The 20,874-nt window shown below is 42.8% G+C and overlaps 1 protein-coding gene across 5 annotated transcripts in view; it reads right to left on the bottom strand.

Moving 5' to 3' along the window:
- Kdm2 (Lysine demethylase 2) overlaps positions 1–16,277 on the bottom strand; it is a 63,098-nt gene extending 46,821 nt beyond the window's left edge. Inside the window, exons 1-6 of one of the 5 annotated variants that reach the window (XM_032433858.2) lie at positions 16,152–16,277; positions 14,494–14,758; positions 11,544–11,704; positions 9,592–11,006; positions 8,088–8,794; positions 4,654–7,637 (exon numbers count right to left, since the gene is read on the bottom strand). In XM_032433858.2, the coding sequence (XP_032289749.1) occupies positions 5,919–7,637; positions 8,088–8,794; positions 9,592–11,006; positions 11,544–11,704; positions 14,494–14,601 (4,110 nt within the window). In that variant the 5' untranslated portion in view covers positions 14,602–14,758; positions 16,152–16,277 and the 3' untranslated portion in view covers positions 4,654–5,918. Of the gene's footprint in view, positions 1–4,653; positions 7,638–8,087; positions 8,798–9,591; positions 11,007–11,543; positions 11,705–14,493; positions 14,759–14,978; positions 15,072–16,108 lie in introns of those variants that run through there. The other 4 variants (XM_002053148.4, XM_015171904.3, XM_070206863.1 and 1 more) reach the window with 4 other exon arrangements.
- Between the last annotated feature and the right edge of the window lie 4,597 nt (positions 16,278–20,874).

The raw sequence follows: 20,874 nt of genomic DNA on the forward strand, positions 1-20,874 counted from the left end.
ATGACCGCACAAGAGTGCCTTGATCCACCCTCAACAGAGGACAGACCATTTAACTTCGCTATTAATAATGAATTAATAGAAAACAATGAGTTTAGGCTAGAGCACCTAAACTCAGAAGAAAAAGAAAAAATAAAAAAAGTTTTACATGAATTTCGTGATATCCAGTACCATGAAGGTGACAATTTGACTTTCACTAGTACAATTAAACACAAAATTCTAACAAAACATGAGGACCCAATTTACAAGCGTCCATACAAATATCCTCAAATATACGATGAGGAAGTAAATAAACAAATAAGCGATATGATAAAACAAAATATCATACGTAAATCCAAATCCCCTTACTGCTCACCAGTAATAATCGTTCCAAAGAAAAACGATGCATCTGGAAAGCAAAAGTTCCGGTTAGTCATAGATTACCGCAATCTCAATGAACTAACTATTAATGATAAATACCCTATCCCGATCATGGATGAAATATTAGACAAACTTGGAAAATGTCAATATTTCACAACCATTGATCTAGCCAAAGGCTTCCACCAAATCCAAATGGATCCTGGTTCAATACCCAAGACCGCATTTTCGACTAAACATGGCCATTACGAGTACACTCGCATGCCATTTGGTCTTAAGAATGCACCTGCAACGTTCCAACGTTGTATGAACAATCTCTTAGAAGATTTAATTTTTAAGGATTGTCTGGTCTACTTAGACGACATTATTATTTTTTCCACTTCATTGGAGGAACACATTTTGTCGCTACAAAAGGTATTTAAGAAGCTTAGAGAAGCTAACTTAAAACTACAGTTGGATAAATGCGAGTTTATGAGAAAAGAAACTGAATTTCTCGGTCACATCATCACAACTGAGGGTATAAAACCAAATCCCAACAAGATACAAGCAATTGTCAAATTCCCAATTCCAAAAACCCCAAAAGAAATTAAATCATTTCTAGGATTATGTGGTTTCTATAGGAAATTTATACCAAATTTCGCTAATATAGTAAAACCATTAACACTTAAATTAAAAAAAGGAGCAAAAATCAATATAAAAGACAGAGACTACGAACTAGCGTTTGAAAAGCTAAAAGTACTCATAACATCCGACCCAATTTTAATATACCCTAACTTCGAAAAACCATTTTCATTAACTACAGACGCGAGTAATATGGCAATAGGGGCCGTCCTTTCGCAAGAGCATAAGCCTATATGCTATGCAAGTAGAACTCTCAACGAGCATGAGTTAAATTATTCAACGATTGAAAAAGAATTATTAGCAATCGTTTGGGCCACTAAATACTTTAGGTCCTATCTCTTTGGTCGACAATTTCAAATCCTTAGTGATCACAGACCACTCGTCTGGTTAAATAATATGAAAGAACCTAACATGAAATTACAAAGGTGGAAGATCAAGCTAAATGAGTTTGATTTCCAAATTAAATACGTCCCAGGAAAAGAAAATTATGTGGCAGATGCTCTGTCCAGAATTCAATTAAACGAAAACTTCTTAGGCGAAGATACAATTAGCACAAGAGCAACAATACATAGTGCTCAAGAAGACAACAGTAACCATTTACAAATCACAGAAAGACCACTTAATTATTATAATCGACAAATAGAATTTGAAAAAGGAACCGAGAACGAAACAAAAGTTACGAATTACTTTCACAAAACCAACATAAAAATTACGTACAAAGACATGACTAATACGCATGCCAAAGAATTAATAAAAGAATACTTATGCACAAAGAAAAGTGTGCTATACTTCCACAACGAAGCAGATTTTCCAATTTTTCAAGAAGCCTACTTAGAAATAATAAGTCCGAATAATTCAACAAAGGCAATGAAAACTAGTACAAAATTAATAGACCTTCAAACATACGCAGAATTCAAAGAATTAATATTAAAAAAGCACAAAGAATTATTACATCCAGGAATTGAAAAAACTATCAATTGGTTCAAAGAAACCCACTATTTCCCAGATTATCAAAATTTAATTCAAAATCTAATAAATGAATGTGAGATTTGCAACATCGCAAAAACAGAACACAGAGATACAAAATTAACTTTCGAAATAACTCCGGAAATCGCTAATATCCGAGAAAAATATGTAATGGATTTTTACATAGTAGGAGATAAACAATTTTTATCTTGCATTGATATCTATTCAAAATTTGCATCATTAATAGAAATAAAAAGTAGAGACTGGCTAGAAACCAAACGAGCTATATTACAAGTGTTCAACCAAATGGGTAAACCCATCGAAATAAAGGCAGACAAAGACTCAGCTTTTATGTGCACAGCTTTACAATTATGGCTAAAATCAGAAGCAGTAAATATTAATATAACCACTAGTAAAAATGGTATATCCGACGTAGAACGATTTCATAAGACAGTTAACGAAAAACTAAGAATCATTAACAGCGACTCAGACGTCGAAAATAAACTTACAAAATTTGAAACTATACTCTACACGTACAATCATAAAACAAAGCACAAAACGACTAACAGAACACCAGCGGACATATTCATATATGCAGGTACACCAGAGTATGACACTCAAGCTAATAAAGAAAAACTAATAAATAACCTCAACAAAAAACGAACAAATTATGAAATTGACACTAGATACAAACACTCACCGTTAGTTAAATCAAAGACGACAACCCCGTTCAAGAAAACAGGAGAACTAAGACAAATCGACGACAAACATTTTGAGGAAACTAACAGAGGCAGGAAAATAACACATTACAAAACCAAATTCAAAAAGAAAAAGAAGACTAATCAAAGCAAATATAACAATTACAGGTCAACAACAGACAGCGATCAAAACATACAAGCACCAGCTTAAATTAATTATTATAATATTACTATCAATAACTGTAAACCATATAAATGCACAGAGTATTGAAATTAATCCTATCAAAGCCCATAACGGATATCTCATATTTAAAACAGGAACCATAGACATTCCGACAGATTACGAATTCCACTGTTTAACGGTTAATATAACAAAAACCGAAGAAACTTTTAACAATTTAATTGAACAAAGTAAAGAATTCAATAACCTTATACAAATCGAATACCTAGTAGAGAAATTAAACAGAGAAATAAACGGCTTAAAAATAGCCAAACGTAGCAAAAGAGGTTTAGTTAACATAGTAGGAACAGCATATAAATACTTATTTGGAACATTAAACCAAGAAGACAAAGCAGAAATTGAACAAAAAATAAGCAACTTAGCAGAAAACAGCGTTCAGGTTAACGAATTAAATTACATAATAGAAGCTATAAACAAAGGAATAGAAATCATGAACGAACTAGATCAAGAGAAACAAAAAGGAAAGAAATTAGATATCCTTATATTTAACTTACAACACTTTACAGAATATATAGAAGACATTGAGATGGGAATGCAGCTCACAAGATTAGGAATTTTTAACCCAAAATTACTAAAACATGACTATTTGTTGCATGTTAATTCTGAGAAATTGTTGAATACAAAAACTTCCACTTGGTTTAAATCAGATACAAACGAAATACTGATAATATCCCATATTCCTCGAGAAATAATAAAAAGCCCGGTATTCGAAATAATTCCATACCCGGATGAAAATAATAATATTTTGACAGAAATAGCTCATAAAAAATATTTTACCCAAGATAAAAAAGTTTATAGCAGAGAAACAAAAAAATTAATTAATAATGAATGTTTAACAGGAATTTTAAACCAAATAACATCAGAATGTAGTTATACTAAAATTTTGCAAAATTTTCAAATCAACTACATAGAACCAAATATAATTTTAACTTGGAATTTACCAAAAACTATATTAAACCATAATTGTATAAATAACGAAATAACAATAGAAGGAAACAATATAATAAAAATCTTTAATTGTTCATTGCAAATTAATGAAATTTCAATTTCAAACAATATGTTAGATTATACTCAAAGCATTTACGTAAGCAATGATGTTATAAAATTAGAACCACTTTCGTTTGTACAAACGAAACAAATTATAAATGCACATACAAAATTTAACAATGTATTCCAGATAATTACAATAACCATATTTGTAATCATATTAATAAGTTTAACACTGTATTTGACATATAAGTTCAAAAGCATACCTAAGAAATTAATTATAAAATATAAAAAACCCAAAGTAGAAGAAACACCTACAATAATAGGAGATATACCAATTCTAAAAGAAGAAAATGTTACACTATATCCAAACTTAAACACCTGAGGACAGGCACTTTTCTAATGGTTGGGGGAGTGACATATCCATAGTCGCACCCACCCTTTAACATAACTTAGCACATAAGCATAAGCACAACTATAAACATTTCTAATATTGTAAACAAAGAGCCTGGTGATAACATCGACATTGGTCAAGATCAAACTGTCCCCCTTTGGTAGACATAAACAATTCACCCTAAATATCACGCCACTGTCAATGTTCCCATCAGAGTACTATCCCACGCATAATTGCTGACGCAGCTCAAACTTCACTCAATTTTGACTCAAACTCTCTCAAAGCGAAGTTTGCTAAGCGACCGCAACAGTGAGATAAATTAGTTCATATTCGGGAAGCAAATCTGAATGTACTCAACAAAAGTAGCCGTTAAGTGAAAATAATAAATTGAAATATATTTTTTTATAGTAACCTAACGTGTAAAACTTAATTATATGTATATGTATGTATCATATATGTATGTACGCATGCATATAATGCTGGTGTATGTACTCGTATTTACCTCAACCTATCACTACATATTTTAATAAATATGTGTAACGACAAAAATAAACTTAAATATACAAATCTACATTATCGGGACTTCATGTGTATACTCGGCCGAGCCGTAATTCGAATACCCTTCGCATTGAAGCTTGAAATACCCTACACATTATTGCACATTTATCATAATTTGTCAATTTTCTTTTAAAACAATGTGTTATATTAACTGGATAACTTTGTCTGATCGTTCGTTCGTAAAGCTTTCGTAGCCGATTTATAAAATTGACACTGTTCAATTGGAAATTCCTTTCTTTTTTTTTTAATTTAAAACAATTTCAAGCTGAAAACTCTTGATGTTTCACGTATTGCAATGACTTTTAAATACAGATCCATTAAAAACTGCGATACAGACAAAACATAATAAAAATAAAAAAAACACTCGAGGATCCTAAAAACTTTATACGATATATCTGAAGGCTTAGACACACATTATTCAAATCGAGTATTTACAACAAAAAAAAAAAGAAACCTGCCTTTTACAATAAGAGAGCCTCAAACTAAATCGGCACTTCTATCCGATCGCTGCAATAGCTTTAATAGGCCCGATATGTGTGTCTAGTTTGACTGACAGACGGACATATTGATGCGACTGTTGCTACAGATTATGATTACGATTAGCTCATCTTATAAAATATCTTCTGAAAATCTTGTTGCTTATAAGTATACACACACGCTTTAGGCAGTTTTTACTGTACTGGTGCATATAATTTGTGCACTCAATGCGAAGGGAGTTTTCATTTTGCTGCTGGATTTTTCGTGCTAGAAACAAAATTCTTTGGTTTTCTTTTTTTTTTTTTTTGTTTGTTTGTTTTTTCTTAACGGGCTATTGCTCTATATGTGAGATAATCTGGCGGATTTGGGAAGGGTGTTGCTTGAGTGCTGACAATAAATAAAGTTCCAAAGCGTCACCTGCGAATTGGAGGCGTTAGCGTAAGTCGGAACATGCGTAAACATTTATAAATAAAAATAAGTTTTCGTGCGTGTGCGACATAGAACCTAAAACGAGTTGCCCCTAGCCTGTCCTACAGGGTATCCATAGATTGCCCCAGATTCAGCCAGTGAATGTGCACGATTGCCGCTGCTGCTGACGGTGCTTTCGTCACCTGGTCGGTGTTCAGTCGTGCCAGTTGTTGCTCAGTGAAAGCCTTCGGCGTTCCACAAGTTTGATGTCCTTGACGCACAGATCATGCTTGGAATTGCTGGCAAAACGTATTACCGATTGGGTGCTCACCTGCGGCACATGCCGCAAATCCAGCCAGATGAGGCTCTCGCACTTGGACAGATGCTCCAGCGAGTTCTCGGAGACCAGGCGACAGGCGCTCAAATTGAGCTCGGCCAGGCGCGCAATAGCCGTTGGCGAAGTGCCAATTTGTGCCACGCCCGCATCCGTAATGCGCTGGCAGGAGGAGAGATCCAAGTGTTTGAGTTGCGGCAACGATTGCATTATATAGCGCACAGCCACATCCGAGATGTCCGTGCCAGCGAGCTTAAGTATTTTGAGATCACGCAGACGTGTCTTCGAATCGCTAAGACCGGGACGAGAATCCTTTGGCGGCGACAAAATATCCCTTATGGCCGCATCATTCAAGCCCCGCACAAAACTCAAATCGAGTATCTGCAGCGGCGGGCAGAGACAGGTGTGCAGCGCCAGCACCGCCTGTATGGGGCAATTCTGCAGCGAGAGATTCTTGAGGGCGGGCAGACGAGCCAGCAGCCAGGCCAATTGCCGTTTGGCCAGCTGCGTCCAGTCCAAAATTAAATGCTCCGGCTGCCGGCGCACAATGGCCGTCAATAGAGAGGCGGATATTTTAAGCTCGGCGCAATTCATGCGCTTCCAGAGATCAGGGTCCACCGCTGCATTGGACCAAGCCTTGCACACGGAACAGCACGTAACAAGCGTCTCGGGCGGCAAATAACGAAATATGATCTTCAGCACGGTGGCATCCAGTGCCAGGTTATGTGCGCTGTTGTGGTTGCTGCTGCTGCCGTGGCCATGGCCATGGCCATGGCCGTGGCTATTGCCACCGCCGTGATGCATATGATGGCTATGCCCATTGGCGCCATTGCTGGCCATATTGCTCATGGCGCCAGCAGCTCCTGCTCCACCGGCACCAACAGCAGCCAAACCCGCCGACGTACTGGAGCCAGCGCCGTTGTTGATGCCGTTGCTGGTGCCATTGCTGAGTCCAGACCCGCCCAGTGATGAGCTGGATGTGGGCGCTGGACGCACCACATACTGTGGCTTCTTCATCACACGTGTCGAAGAGTTAAGCATCTGCTGCGCGAGCTGTGAGCGTATAGAGTTCTTCTTTCGTGATCCGCCGCCACCGCCACCGCTACCACCTCCGCCTCCACCGCCGCCACCGTGCCCAGTGGATGCGGCACCTGTACCGCCCGCCCCTGCACCGCCACAATCCATAGAGCTGGCGCAGGGAGCATCGTTGCTCTCGTGCATGCTGCTGCTGACGCTGACGCCGTCGTCACTCTTGCGCCGCTTTATCTTGTCGCTCAGCAGATGCGTCGCATTAGGCGATATGCCCGGCGAGGGTGTGTCACAGCTATTATTTCGCTCCGTCTTCACTTCCAGCTGATGGTGGCGCTTGAGGCCGTGCTTCCAGTGTGTTGTGTGCATGCCGCTGCCGCTAGACTCCATTTCGGATTCGCTGGTGAACACAAAGTCATTATATTGTCCAACGGGTGGCGGGAACAGGCTACCGGCGCCAGCACCTCCTCCTGCTCCGCCTCCCTCATGACTCTCACCAGCATTGTTGCCATGCGAAACTGAAACGCGTCGCACCTCCGATGACTTTTGGCGTGCGCGAAAATGGCGCGGCTGCAATCGAGAAGTGGACACAACAAGCCGGTAAGCAAATAGGCGCAAATTAGCTCTAGGGAAAATTCTATGAAAAATTCCACAGCCACTGCTAATTTTGCTACTGTTAAGTAGCTCTGATAACATTTGTCTGTTATGTTACGCAGTTAACGTATTTTGATAATGAGTAACTGTTAATAGCAGTTGAGTAGTTCTTGAGCACTGCTACTAACATTTGTTGTGTAAAATAGCAGAGGATAAATAACAAAGTATTTACAGCGCCAATTGTTTTCTGAGTAACATTTGCGTGTGCGGCTAAGCTTGAGTAATGTTACAAGCATATTAATGTTATGTAATGTTAAATAAATGTTAAGGAATGATATTGGAATGCTGTTAAAATTATGGTTTCTCGCAAAAAAGTAGTTGAAAATGTCGTAAATGAATTTCTACACTACTCAAACAGCTACTTACTTTGTAATCGTAATTCTTGCCAGAACGACAGCAGCTGGGACACTCCCAGCTATTGGGCAGATCCTCGTTGACAATGCCCTTGGCATCGGCAGCATCCTCGGTGCCATCGAGCTGTGAGAGCGCACAGTCTGGATGGGCGATCTCATAGCAAACGGAGCACTCCATTAGCGCAGAGGGGCCCTCCAGCGAGGCCAATTGCTTGGTCTGCGGCGACACTGGCGTCTGCCGCCAGCCATCCAAGTGACAATAGACGCACTGAGCGGTTACTGGCAGCATGGGCGACAAGCACTGTCGCATCATGCACGTCTGTTTGGCACGACCGGGTCCGCCGAACTTCACCATATCCATGCAGAATGGGCAGGTGCCGCAATCGGAACGCTGACAGGCGGCACAGTTCTTGCAGCGCGTGCGCCGTCGCCTTGGCTGACCGGTGCCCGTCAAATGTGGCGACAACTTGGCACCCGCCTCGCCCGGCGACGGGCAATTATCCAGCGGAGCGGACAGCCCGCCAGTGCCATCAACATAACTGGAGCTGGTGGCAATCACGCTGACAGCGTTATTGTTGCCCACATTCGTGGGACTATTGCTGTGGCCACTATTGCTTGTATTATTGTTGCTGCTGGTGGCGGCAGCGGCTACTGCGTTGGCCAGGTGCATCTTCTTGGGCGGACGATACTTGAGTGTGTCCGTGGGCAGCACAAAGGTAGCTTCTGGTAATGATAGAGTTCAGAATGAGATTAGACTAATTGGAAATCTTAACTAAAGCTAAATTTAAATATAACATTTTAAAAGCTATTTATTGCTTTAATGCAATTCATAAAGCTTTAAGGTCAGAGATGAAAGCTTTTAGATGAAAGCTTTAAGCCAGGTCGGATCAATTAAAGCAATACTAATTTTTTTCTAATTCTTCTTCTTATTTTGCATATGCAAATACTTCTCGTTAGAAACCAGGTCTTAATTTTGTTTATATTTATGTCTACACTTAGAAATATTTATAAAGTAACAGAAAGCTTAAAGCTCAAAAAAAAAATGCATATTCGATCAATTTACGCCCGGAAATGGCCGGGCTTAGACTTACTAGAAATCTTAACTATATAACATTTTAAAAGCTATTTATTGCTTTAATGCAATTCATAAAGCTTTAAGGTCAGATATGAAAGCTTTTAGATGAAAGCTTTAAGCCAGGTCGGATCAATTAAAGCAATACTAATTTTTTTCTAATTCTTCTTCTTATTTTGCATATGCAAATACTTCTCGTTAGAAACCAGGTCTTAATTTTGTTTATATGTAGACATAAAAACTTAGAAATATTTATAAAGTAACAGAAAGCTTAAAGCTCAAAAAAAATAAAACTATGCATATTCTATCAATTTACGCCCGCAAATGGCCGAATTCATTTTTATACACTTGTACAACTTTATCGAGAGATAAATTCAGCTTGGAATTCATTCATTTCATTGATATATATGCGCCGACTTTTGCTTCCATAACATAAGATACACACCTGGCTGCGTTCCATGTCCAGTGGACGTGCCATTCTCCAGCTGTTCCTTCTTCAGGACCCCGTTGCTGTACTCTACGCCCTGGCTGCTGTAGCTGTTGTTGTTATTGATGCCGCTGGAGTTGATGCTGATGTTGTTGCATCCATTGTTGCCGCTGCTGTGGCTGCCCTGGCCAGCCTCTGACTCGGCCTCCCTGGCCGCCTCCAGCTGCTGCTGTTCGCGTATGACCTCTGCATTTTTGCGTGCAATCTCCTGTTTGATCTCCTGCTTGACCCGCGTGCGATCGTACAGTTGAAAGAGCGGCTGATGCTCGGCGGCTGGTCGTAGTACGGACATGCCTGTCACGGCCATATCTTGTTGATCCTTGCAGTGGCGCTCAACTAGCGTGCGCACATCCTTGATCAGGGCCACCGGATCCAAAACTAGACTGGGCACATTCTTCTTTTGCGGCGGCAGATCGTACAGATACATGACAATTTCCTTGAGCCCAAAGAGCTCATAGTGCGTCAGATGTGTGTGCGGGCGGGCGGCCATTTCGGCCTCACTGGCCGATGGTTCGCCCTCCAGATGCGAGTGGCCCAGCAGCGTGTAGACATAGCGTGCGAGAACATACCACAGCATTTCGGTGAAGAAGGGATACCGAAACTTTTGCGGCACTTTTGTATTATCCTCAACGCTGGCCGTCTTCAGCTGCTTGACAATGCCAAAGGAGTGCAAAAAGTTGCCGCCAAAGACCAGAGATTGGGTGGGCGTATAGACGGCATGTATCCAGCCGGTGGGTATGAAGAAGGTATTGCCAGCTGTGAGGTAGACACGTGCACACTTCTCGACCGTATCGCCAAAGAAGATATCCGCCTGTTTGCCGGACAGCACCCACTTTTCGTACAGCTGCAAATTGCGATCGGTGGGTGGGATTAGCCAAAACACTTTGCTGCCCTTAAGTATGTGATACCAGACGGAGGTGCCTCCAAAATCAATATGGAAATCTGTATAGCAGTTCTTGACGGACATGAGACAATACTTTTGAACTTTGGGATACATCATGCCACCCAACAAATTGGTGCCCTCCTTTTGTGCATCCTTCAGCTGTTTGGGCCACACCACATCGACCCAATCGATCTGGCGCACAATCTCCGGACTCTGCACAAAATGATCGAGACGCGTGTGCGAGAATTCAAGGGATATAACATTCAGCAATCGATCCTTTTGCGGATTATCGTAGTACTGTTGCCACTCCTTCATTGTCATCTGCAGATTCTTCTGCGTATTAACATCCATCACGTCCAGCAAACGTCGAGATCCGACACACAGTCGCACATCGTTTACGGTGAACTCTTGTGCATCGGGCATGCGCAGCCCCAAGCCGTTCTTCTCCCTGAACAGCAAGGGTATATTGAAGCCATGCTGCTGCAGAAATCTGAAGGAAGGATTGATAAAATAATTAGCGATCTTTCTATTCCAAGAAACTACCTCAATCTCAATTTTGAATCATGTTGAGATGCAAATATATATACTATTCTAGAAGATAAATGTCCAGTTTGTCTAGCTCTTGATATTTATCAAAATTGTTCAAAAAACAGAGTTTCGATATCGATTTTTATCGATTACTTGGAAATATCGGAAAGAAACTCGAGCTGCGCAGGCACTAGAAGCATCTACAGCTAAAAGTCTCTAGTTCTTATAGGTTCTGAGAATCTTGCGGACGGACGGACAGACAGACGAACATGGCTAGATCGACTCGACTGTTGACGCTGATCAAGAATATATATACTTTATGGGGTTACTGCCTGTTACATACAATTGGACAAATTCATGATGCCCTTTTTAGCCATTTTTAATGGATACAGGGCATAAAAACATTCACAAAAATCTTGTCATTTTTTTTACGCAATAGTTTAAAGCATTGCAAATAGCGTACGCAGAGTTGCTTTAATTATCAATTTTAGAAACTTACGCGACTGTTAGATCGCAGCCGCGCATCTCCCGTACCATGCCGGCTTGCGCAAACTTGGAGGACTCAAGCTTTTCGGCAACGCTGAAACCGCGCGCGCCTTCCGCATCATCGTCGCCGAGTGACCATTCCTCAAGGTAAAGTTTGCGCTGTTTGCGTTCGCGCTGTAAGAGAGTGGAAGAGAAAAGAGAACGGAACATATTAATATATGGCTAGCCGGGAGTCGGAACGTCCGATAAATGCCTAAAAATATACACAGAGGGCGGCGTCAACGCTGCTGCCTATTCCGCAGCTGACGTCGCTGTCTCTGTCACTGCTGCTGTGGCTGATGCCATCAAATGAATCACAGTTGCTCTATACACCACATCAGCGGCCAATCGCTCTATTCACCACAGCAGATGGCGCTCTCTTTCGCTCTCTCTCTCTCTCTCTCTCATTCGCGCGCACCTTTGGCCGACGTTTGGGGCTCGCCCCGCTCGTTTAAAGTCCGCCGTTTATGTCATTTCATTTTCATTCGCTTGCTCGCCTTTGATGGCGGCGCACGGAGCAAGTTGTTGGGTCGCTGCGGTTGCAGTCTCATGGTCGTATTTTTCTGGCAGTTTCGGCGGCAAAGCAAAGCCCACCACCATGAGGGCGCCTTTAGGGCAGCAGTTTTTGCATGCACTTTGTAAAGGGCAATGGAAATCGTGTTGTCGACAGCAGCAATGGCAGAGTCAGCGCTCCTGTTGCTGTCTCCTTTCTATGCGCATGCACCGGCCTTGCACTTTGAATAATATTGCATATGTGTATGTTTGTGTATGTATTTATGGTACATACTGCATAGCCGGCTGGCGGGTGGTAGCAAAAGCGACTGTTGCGTTTTTTCCCAACTCCATCATCTGTATTAACGAGAACCACAGCACATACAGCCAAACACATGCGCACACACACACACACACACACACACACAGACACACACACACATATATACAAGCATGTGCATGTTTGTCTGCGGCTTTGAGTTATTTTTGCATTTCTAGCAGTGCTGTAAATCTCAGCTGTGGTGGGCTTGCATCGAAAAAATCTATAAACGTTGTGATTTTCTTCATTTTTGGTGGGGCCGTCCTCATTTGGCTGGTGTGTATATTATATCCTTTTTAAGCGACTGGCTGACCACCCGCCCGCCCGACTGCCTGCGATCGGGCCGCTCTACACATGCAGAAACTTGTTTGGCGTGTTCTAAACGATTGTTGTTGTTGTTGTTGTTCTTGTTGTTTATTGTTGTCGGCCAGAAAAAGCTTGTTTTGGCTGCCAAATGTCTGGCAACGCCAGTGGACAATCGACAGGTAGAAAATAAATACAACACAACATAAAAGTGCGTGTCTCTTTCTTGCATGTGTGTATGTGTGTGTGTGTGTGAGAGAATAAAACGCCAGTCAAGTGGTTCAAGCTGTTGTGCTGTGAGTGTTGTGTGGCGTCATCAAACGTAACGCTAACCGGCTGCCTGCCAGATTGGCTTTCGGTTAAGCCTAATGTATTCTATTAAGGTGCTAATTGGGAACGGCCGCCACTGTCACATGCGGCAGCGCAACCAAATTTCTGTTAGCTATCTACAAACTCATATACTCAAACGTCTACCAACACTTGCCAATTGCGATAAATGTGCGTTTGAAGCATGTGCTCTCTGGGATTGGGTTAGTCACTTTAGTTATAAATTTTTCATAAGCCACAAAAGCTGAAACTAACACACGGTTAGAGATGGGACAATTTCGTGCATGTGCATGTTATCACTATCGTGGTGAATATTGTAATTGGAAATGGGTAAAACTGCCAAGGGCTTTCGAAGTGAATGTTGCATTTCATTTGAATTTTATAAATGCCCAAGCATTAATTATTCAAAATAAAATACCTTTACGATTATAAATATTTTTGAAAGAAGTAAATAAAAACCATAAGGCATATAAAATTAATCTTTTTGTATGTTAGCCCTATGTTAATAAATTAAAAATTACACTGTAATTAGGCACAAAATATATATTTATAAAAGAGCTGAAGAAATTAATAAGAAAAAATGATCATTGATCAAGGGATTTGGTTTAGGGGAAATTCTCATCTCTATAAAAAAAAGCGCAATTCCTCTCTTTAAAAAATCCACGCAACCGCGCAGCGTATATATATGTATGTGTGTGCAACATGATCTGTTATGCGCGCACTAAAATATTCATGAATTTAGATGACATTGCCAAAGGCAGAACACAAATGATGAGAAGGTAGAAGGTTGCTGTTATTGGCGGCTTGGCCAGCGAGCGGCAGCAACAGCTGCTGTCCCAATTCGGTGCTAATCAAATGCCCAAGCAAAGTGAATGAGAGGATATAACAAAAAGAGAGTGAGATAGAGACCGACTCGCACAAAGAAATGCTCAAATAATCTCTAGAAACGTAGTGTGACTGCGCTTACACACACGCACATAAAAATGTAAATATGCTACGGCTGTTATCTACAACGATACCAGCGCATACACACTCACATATACGTTTCAAAAAAAAAAAAAAAAAAAAAAACCAAATTATAAACGAAATACGAACAGCAACAAACAAGTAAAATGGCAAAGAAACTGCTTTTGGTCATGCGGCGGCATCAGTTGAGCTTCAGTGCTCAACGGGCGCAGTACCGCTGCACGGCTCACCTTCTCTCGCTGTCACTGTGTGTGAGCTGTTGTGTGTGTGTGTGTGTGTGTGTGTGCGGAATATAGAACTTGAGCTTAAGAGAGCAAATGAGTGAGCGAATGAGCGTGCATTTATTTTTATAGATTGCTAATGATGATTTACGCTTGCCAATCACAATGACAACGCCATCGGTCGTCAGTTAACGGCATAAGCCACCCCGCATCTCCCACACACTTTACTGAGGGCTTATCAAAGAAATGTAAGTTTTCGTTTCGGTGTTGTTGGTAATATTAGTACAAATACTCACCAATTGTCGGCGCTGCACACCTTTCGGATTCGCATTGCCGCCTGCAGCGACGCTGTTGCTATTGTTGTTGCTTTTGCCAGGCGACGACCCCGTTTCGGCGGTGGACATCGCCACAAAATCTGTTGGATTTATTTGCACTTGTACTTTTAACACACTTGGCACGCCTCGTTCTCTTCGTTTGCGGGCGCTCTAATCAGCGCTTCCTGCGGTTTGTTTGTTGTTGTTCTTCTTTTTCACTTTGCCACTTTTCACTTTTAATTATTTTCTGTAATCAGAGTGAGAGAGAGAGAGAGAAAAAAAGATAGATAGAAGCAAACTTAAAGATGCATGAAAACCTGCAGTCAGTGCACTTGTTTGTTATTGTTTTTCTTTTTGTTTTTTTTTTTCTCGTTAACACAACGCGCACAGAAATACTAATTGCAGACAGCGTTTATTACTTCATACAAATTGAGCAGGCAGTGAAAAATGAACATATACACACGCACGCAAAGTTACGGGCGCTCATGGGCGCTATGCGTAGCACGCGTTTGCTTGTATACTCCCACACACGAAGAAGACGACTAAACCAGACTAGAGCCTCAGAGCAGAATATTATGCCGTGCAGCCAAGGCAAGCCGAGTGGAACTCAACATGGTGAACTTTTATTATGTTATGTTTAAAATTCACCACGCTTCTCGACTGAATGCCAGCCAGCCAGCCAGCCACCAGCCTAGCCTGCCTGCCTATTTCTTTGCTACGTCAGGGGCTCGACTTTCGTTTCGTTAGGGGATTCGACAAGCACCCACGTGTGCGCGTAGCTACGCCACTGTTTCGTTACTGCTGCTATTATTTCACAGGTCAACGAAAAGAAAAAAACCTGTGGTGTATTCAGTCGCATCGTAGCGTTTGGACTCGCTACCTGCCTGCGTGTCGCTTGCATAAAATTATGTACATGTGGGTTGCATCTATTTCGCGTATTTTATCATACGACAGCTACAGCGGCCGCAACACAAAAGCTCACTTATCACATCGTCCGCCCCTCCAGACTCGCATTCACACACCCACACTGCGTATTTGTCATTTCATATTGCTTTCCCATGAACTTGTAATAAATATTCTAATTTTGCACTTGAGTATTTTGTACTGATTGCGCACAGTTCCTCTAATGTTAGCTGCTGATATCCGATTTTCCCAATAGCTGCAGTTGTGTATTTCGTATTGTTGTTAGTGGTGATTTTTTTCGTGCCGTGTAAGCGTCACCACGCGACTCAGAAACTAGTTAACGATGAAGCCGACACAGTCTCGTTTTGGTTAGGCCCTTTTTGCGTTTCCAAATTACACTCACTTAAATTATAATTAATATGTATGTACAGGTAAATTATTCACATTTGTATAAATATATATATATATAGATAGATAGCTATATATATATACAACGACCCGGCCGTACATACAAGCATATGCCTCGCACTGTTCACTTCACACACACATATGCCAGTAAATACATACATGTACTATACACATGTATGCATGTGTGTATGTACATATGTGGCTCCTAATTAATTTAATCTGTTAACAGCTACACTCAATTCGTGCTGTTGTTTGTTATCTGCAGCTTCAAATTCAGTTAACATACTTTGCACTACTTTCGTTGAAATGATGGTTTTGTATATTTTTACCCATTTTTAGCAGCTATCGAAGTTTTTAATACGTCGTCACAACACGTCCGCAGCACACACCCGCACTTGATGAAAAACGAACTACGACTGACTAGTGTGACCGTAAGTAGCCAACTGCAAAAATGGCTATATTATTATCCGAAGGCGTAAAAAAAGGGAAGCAACTAAATAACCGCAACACCAGCCGCGCTGGAGCTAAGCCCGCAACTCCCAGTACCGCTTCGGCAATTAGCAACAGATATGCCTCCCTTGAGCCTCAGGAAGACGCCTCTGTAATCGATGACGGCGAGATGGACACTGCCGACGAAGCGCCTCCAGTCACAGACCAACAACAATCAGCGAAAAAGATCTCCAAACCCAGGCCGATAACAGTCCCTGGAGTCAGCGATATTGTCGCAATGGAGCGAACCATAGATCAGGCAGTGGGCGCAGACGCCTATGAATTCAAGGTCTCTCCCTCTGGCTATCTAAGAATTTACGCCAAAGATGCCGACACCCACAGAGCAATTGTCCGCAAGCTCACTGAAGTGAGAGTGCAATTTACCCACTTCTGCCTAAAGGAAGACAGACCATACCGCGTTGTGGTTAAAAATCTGGCCGCTTCCACTCCCAGAAGCCAGATTGAAGCTGCCTTTACATCGCACGGCCATATTGTGACGAACCTTTACAACCCGGGCGCCAGACAGCCAACAAGTGATGCAGACTCCACCAACGACTTTCCAAGTCGCAACTTCTGGTTTGTCGATCTCAAGCAGTCTCTTAACAACAGGGAAGCGCTGCGGCTCAACAAGGTTGGCCGCCAACGGGTCACTATTGAGCTTCCGAGGAAGAACAATAGTATAAGGCAGTGTTTCCGCTGCTTCGAGTTCGACCACACCAAAAACTACTGTCTCAAACAGCCCAAGTGTGGTAGGTGCGGTCAGTCCCATTGGACAAACTCCGAGCAGTGCCAGGCCAAAACAGTGGCAGACCTGCGATGCTCCAACTGCGAGGGAAACCATGCTGCTTCCTATAAAGGATGCAAAAGCTATCAGGTGAGACTAAATGCCAGGCAGCCGGCCATCAATGTCTCCCCTCCTACACGATATAGCCATCCTCAAAATACACGAAGAACCACTCAGCAGTTCGTACCTTCCCGAATTGTGCAACAGGGCCTGTCGTATGCTGATGCGCTACGGCCAGGCCATCATGTACAAGTCCGCCAACCCCCAGCGCGCACTCTTCAGCCCACCGTCAATCCAATGCAGCTCCAACAACCACTGCAAGGGCCTCAGGAGCAAGACGCTTCCCTTGGAGGCATCCTTCAAAACCTCCAGCAGTCCATTGCAGCACTGAATGCCGCAGTTGCAACCATTCTGGTTAGCATTAAAGAGCTAAAGGATGCGCAAGGTTCCCCGCAGCTTAGATTCCCAAAAAGCCGCAAATAATGGCTACCCAGTTACGTCTCGGATCGTGGAACGCTCGTGGCATCCTCCAAAATGCTAACGAGCTCAAGCTTTTTCTGAAAAAGCATGATGTAGACATCATGCTCATCTCAGAAACACATCTGCACACAAACTTGTACCTAACAATGGAGGGGTACGTCTGCTACCGTGCGGATCACCCTACAGGACGAGCCAGAGGTGGTGCTGTAGTGCTGGCAAAGCAGGATTTAGCACACTACCATCTACACACAGTGACCTCCAGCGACACACAGCTGGCTGCTATCATGGTGGAGACTCCCTTGGGCGAAATCCTCGTTGCGGCAGCATACCTACCACCAAACATCCCCTGGAACCGAGCGGAATTTGATTCCCTGTTTGGCCAGCTTGGCCCCAAATTCATCGTTGGAGGCGACTTCAACGCTAAGCACAGACTGTGGGGAAACTACAGAGCTGACAGCAGAGGCACTGCGCTCCATGAGGCGCTCACTCCCTGCTCAGCCCAGGTACTGGCCACCGGTAGACCTACCCACTTTCCGTACAACCGGCAAAGTACGCCTTCCTGTATCGACTTTTTTATATTCAAGGGCATCCCCAACAGCGTACTATCGGTTCGCGAAGAGTATGATCTATCTTCCGACCATCTGCCACTCCTCACAACGATCAACACGGCTGCACAAAGGATCCCAAAAAAGCGCAGGCTTGTCCTCCCTGGGTCGAACATCCAACGATTTAAGGCCGAACTAAATAGCTTGATCAACCTAAACACGCAGATTCTGTCAGTTGAGGACGTCGACGCTGCAGTACAAACCCTGTTGGACCAAGTACATGCCGCAGCCGCCAACGCTGCGCCCGCACATATCTACTCAGCCCCTACAAGCCAGCGGCCAAGGACGTTTTCCCCCATATTGGAAGGTCTTCTCGCCCTAAAAAAGCGACTGAGGAGGGAGTATGTCCGTACCCAGGACCCCACGATTGACAGGATCTATCGTCGTATTGCTAACAGGGTCAGGAAGGAGCTGATTATCTCGAAAAGAAATGCCACAGACACCATGCTGGAGGAAGCAACGGCAGACGAGAGCTCCAAATTCGCGCTGTGGAAACTTAGCAGTCGATACAAGCGGCAAGCTGCGCCAAAGTTCCCCGTTCGACTTCCCGATGACACCTGGGCCAGATCACCAATGGACAGAGCCGAAGCCTTTGCCTGCAACTTGGAGGAGCGCTTCAAGCCGTTTGAGACCGCATCGCATGCAAGGATACAGCGAGTCGCGCAAATCCTGGAGGCGCCACTCCAAATGTCACTCCCTGTATCGCCAATCACCTTCCAAGAAGTAGAGCAGGAGATGAAGAGATTAAAAAGCAGCAAAGCCCCTGGGGAAGATCGGTTGGACAACCAGACAATCAAGCTACTGCCATACAAGGCGGTGCTTTTTCTCGTCGCCATTTTTAATGCAGCTCTTCGACTAGGTTACTTTCCAGTGGCTTGGAAGAAGGCACATATAATCATGTTGCACAAGAGCGGAAAGCCCCCTAATCAACTGGGATCCTATCGCCCCATCAGCCTCCTGCCTGCCTTTGGTAAGATTCTGGAAAGGTGCATCCTCAGAAGGGTCCTGGATACCCCGGAAATAAAACGCTTGATCCCGAAGTTCCAGTTTGGGTTTCGACTCAAACACGGTACCCCTGAGCAACTACATCGGGTCACAAATTATATTTTGGACGGCTTTCACAGGAAAGAGTATGTGGTGGCAGCATACCTTGACATCCAAGAAGCCTTCGACCGGGTGTGGCACGCAGGACTCCTCTCTAAGATAAAGGACAAATTGAATCCGCAGCTATTTAGCACCATTGCGAGCTTCCTAACTGAGAGAACCTTTCAAGTGGTGCAGGATGGAGTAGCCTCTCAAACCAAACGCATAAAAGCGGGCGTTCCACAAGGCAGCGTCTTGGGTCCCACGCTATATAGCCTGTTTACACATGACATGCCCACAGCAAATGCAAGCAGACGGAATGATCGGCAGGACCTTCTGGTGGCCACGTTTGCTGACGACACGGCAATCCTTGCAAAAAACAAATGTGTGTACGTGGCAACTGACCTCTTGCAGGAATACCTCAAGCGATTTGAAAACTGGGCTTGTAGATGGAACATCGCAGTGAACCCTGGAAAGTGCGCCACGGTTACCCACACTCTACGCAAGGACTCATGCCCCGGACTTTTTCTTCATGGTGAGCTTCTAGAGCAATATCGTCAACACAAGTACCTAGGTGTCACTCTCGACAGACGACTTACATTTAGTAAGCACGTCTCTGCAGTAACGAGCAACATCAAATCTAAGATAAGGCGAATGAGCTGGCTCCTCAACTCCAAAAACAAACTCTCGCTCCGAAACAAGGTCCTAATCTACAAGGTAATCCTTGCCCCAGTGTGGCGTTACGGGCTTCAAGTTTACGGTATAGCTGCAAAAACACACCTGAACAAAATTCGCATCATTCAGGCCAAAACCCTGCGCAAAATAACTGGAGCCGAATGGTATATTCGCACACGCGACATCGCCAAGGACCTCAAGGTTCCAATGGTGGGCGACATAGTCAACAGGCAAGCAGCGAGCTACTCAACAAAGCTCCACAACCACCCAAACATCCTGGCGAGGAGCCTGCTAAGGAGGCGAAGAAGAAGGCGACTGAAGAGGACCTACCCAACCGACCTAATCGATCGTTATGTATAGGTGACAAGCTTCGTTAATTACACCAAAATATGTTTCTGTAATCTGTTAACCTAATTGTATAACTAATTGTAAAACCACAATCATCGCTAAGCTAAGTAATTATGTCACTCTGATAAAAGTTGCTAACATAGAGTAACAGGATACCAGATTTCTTAATAAACAAAATATAAAAAAAAAAAAAAAAAAAAAAAAAAAAAAAAAAACGTATTGTTGTTAGTGGTGATTTTTTTCGTGCCGTGTAAGCGTCACCACGCGACTCAGAAACTAGTTAACGATGAAGCCGACACAGTCTCGTTTTGGTTAGGCCCTTTTTGCGTTTCCAAATTACACTCACTTAAATTATAATTAATATGTATGTACAGGTAAATTATTCACATTTGTATAAATATATATATATATAGATAGATAGCTATATATATATACAACGACCCGGCCGTACATACAAGCATATGCCTCGCACTGTTCACTTCACACACACATATGCCAGTAAATACATACATGTACTATACACATGTATGCATGTGTGTATGTACATATGTGGCTCCTAATTAATTTAATCTGTTAACAGCTACACTC

The sequence above is a fragment of the Drosophila virilis genome, chromosome 2, assembly GCF_030788295.1.
Source record: "Drosophila virilis strain 15010-1051.87 chromosome 2, Dvir_AGI_RSII-ME, whole genome shotgun sequence".
Lineage (NCBI taxonomy): Eukaryota > Metazoa > Arthropoda > Insecta > Diptera > Drosophilidae > Drosophila > Drosophila virilis.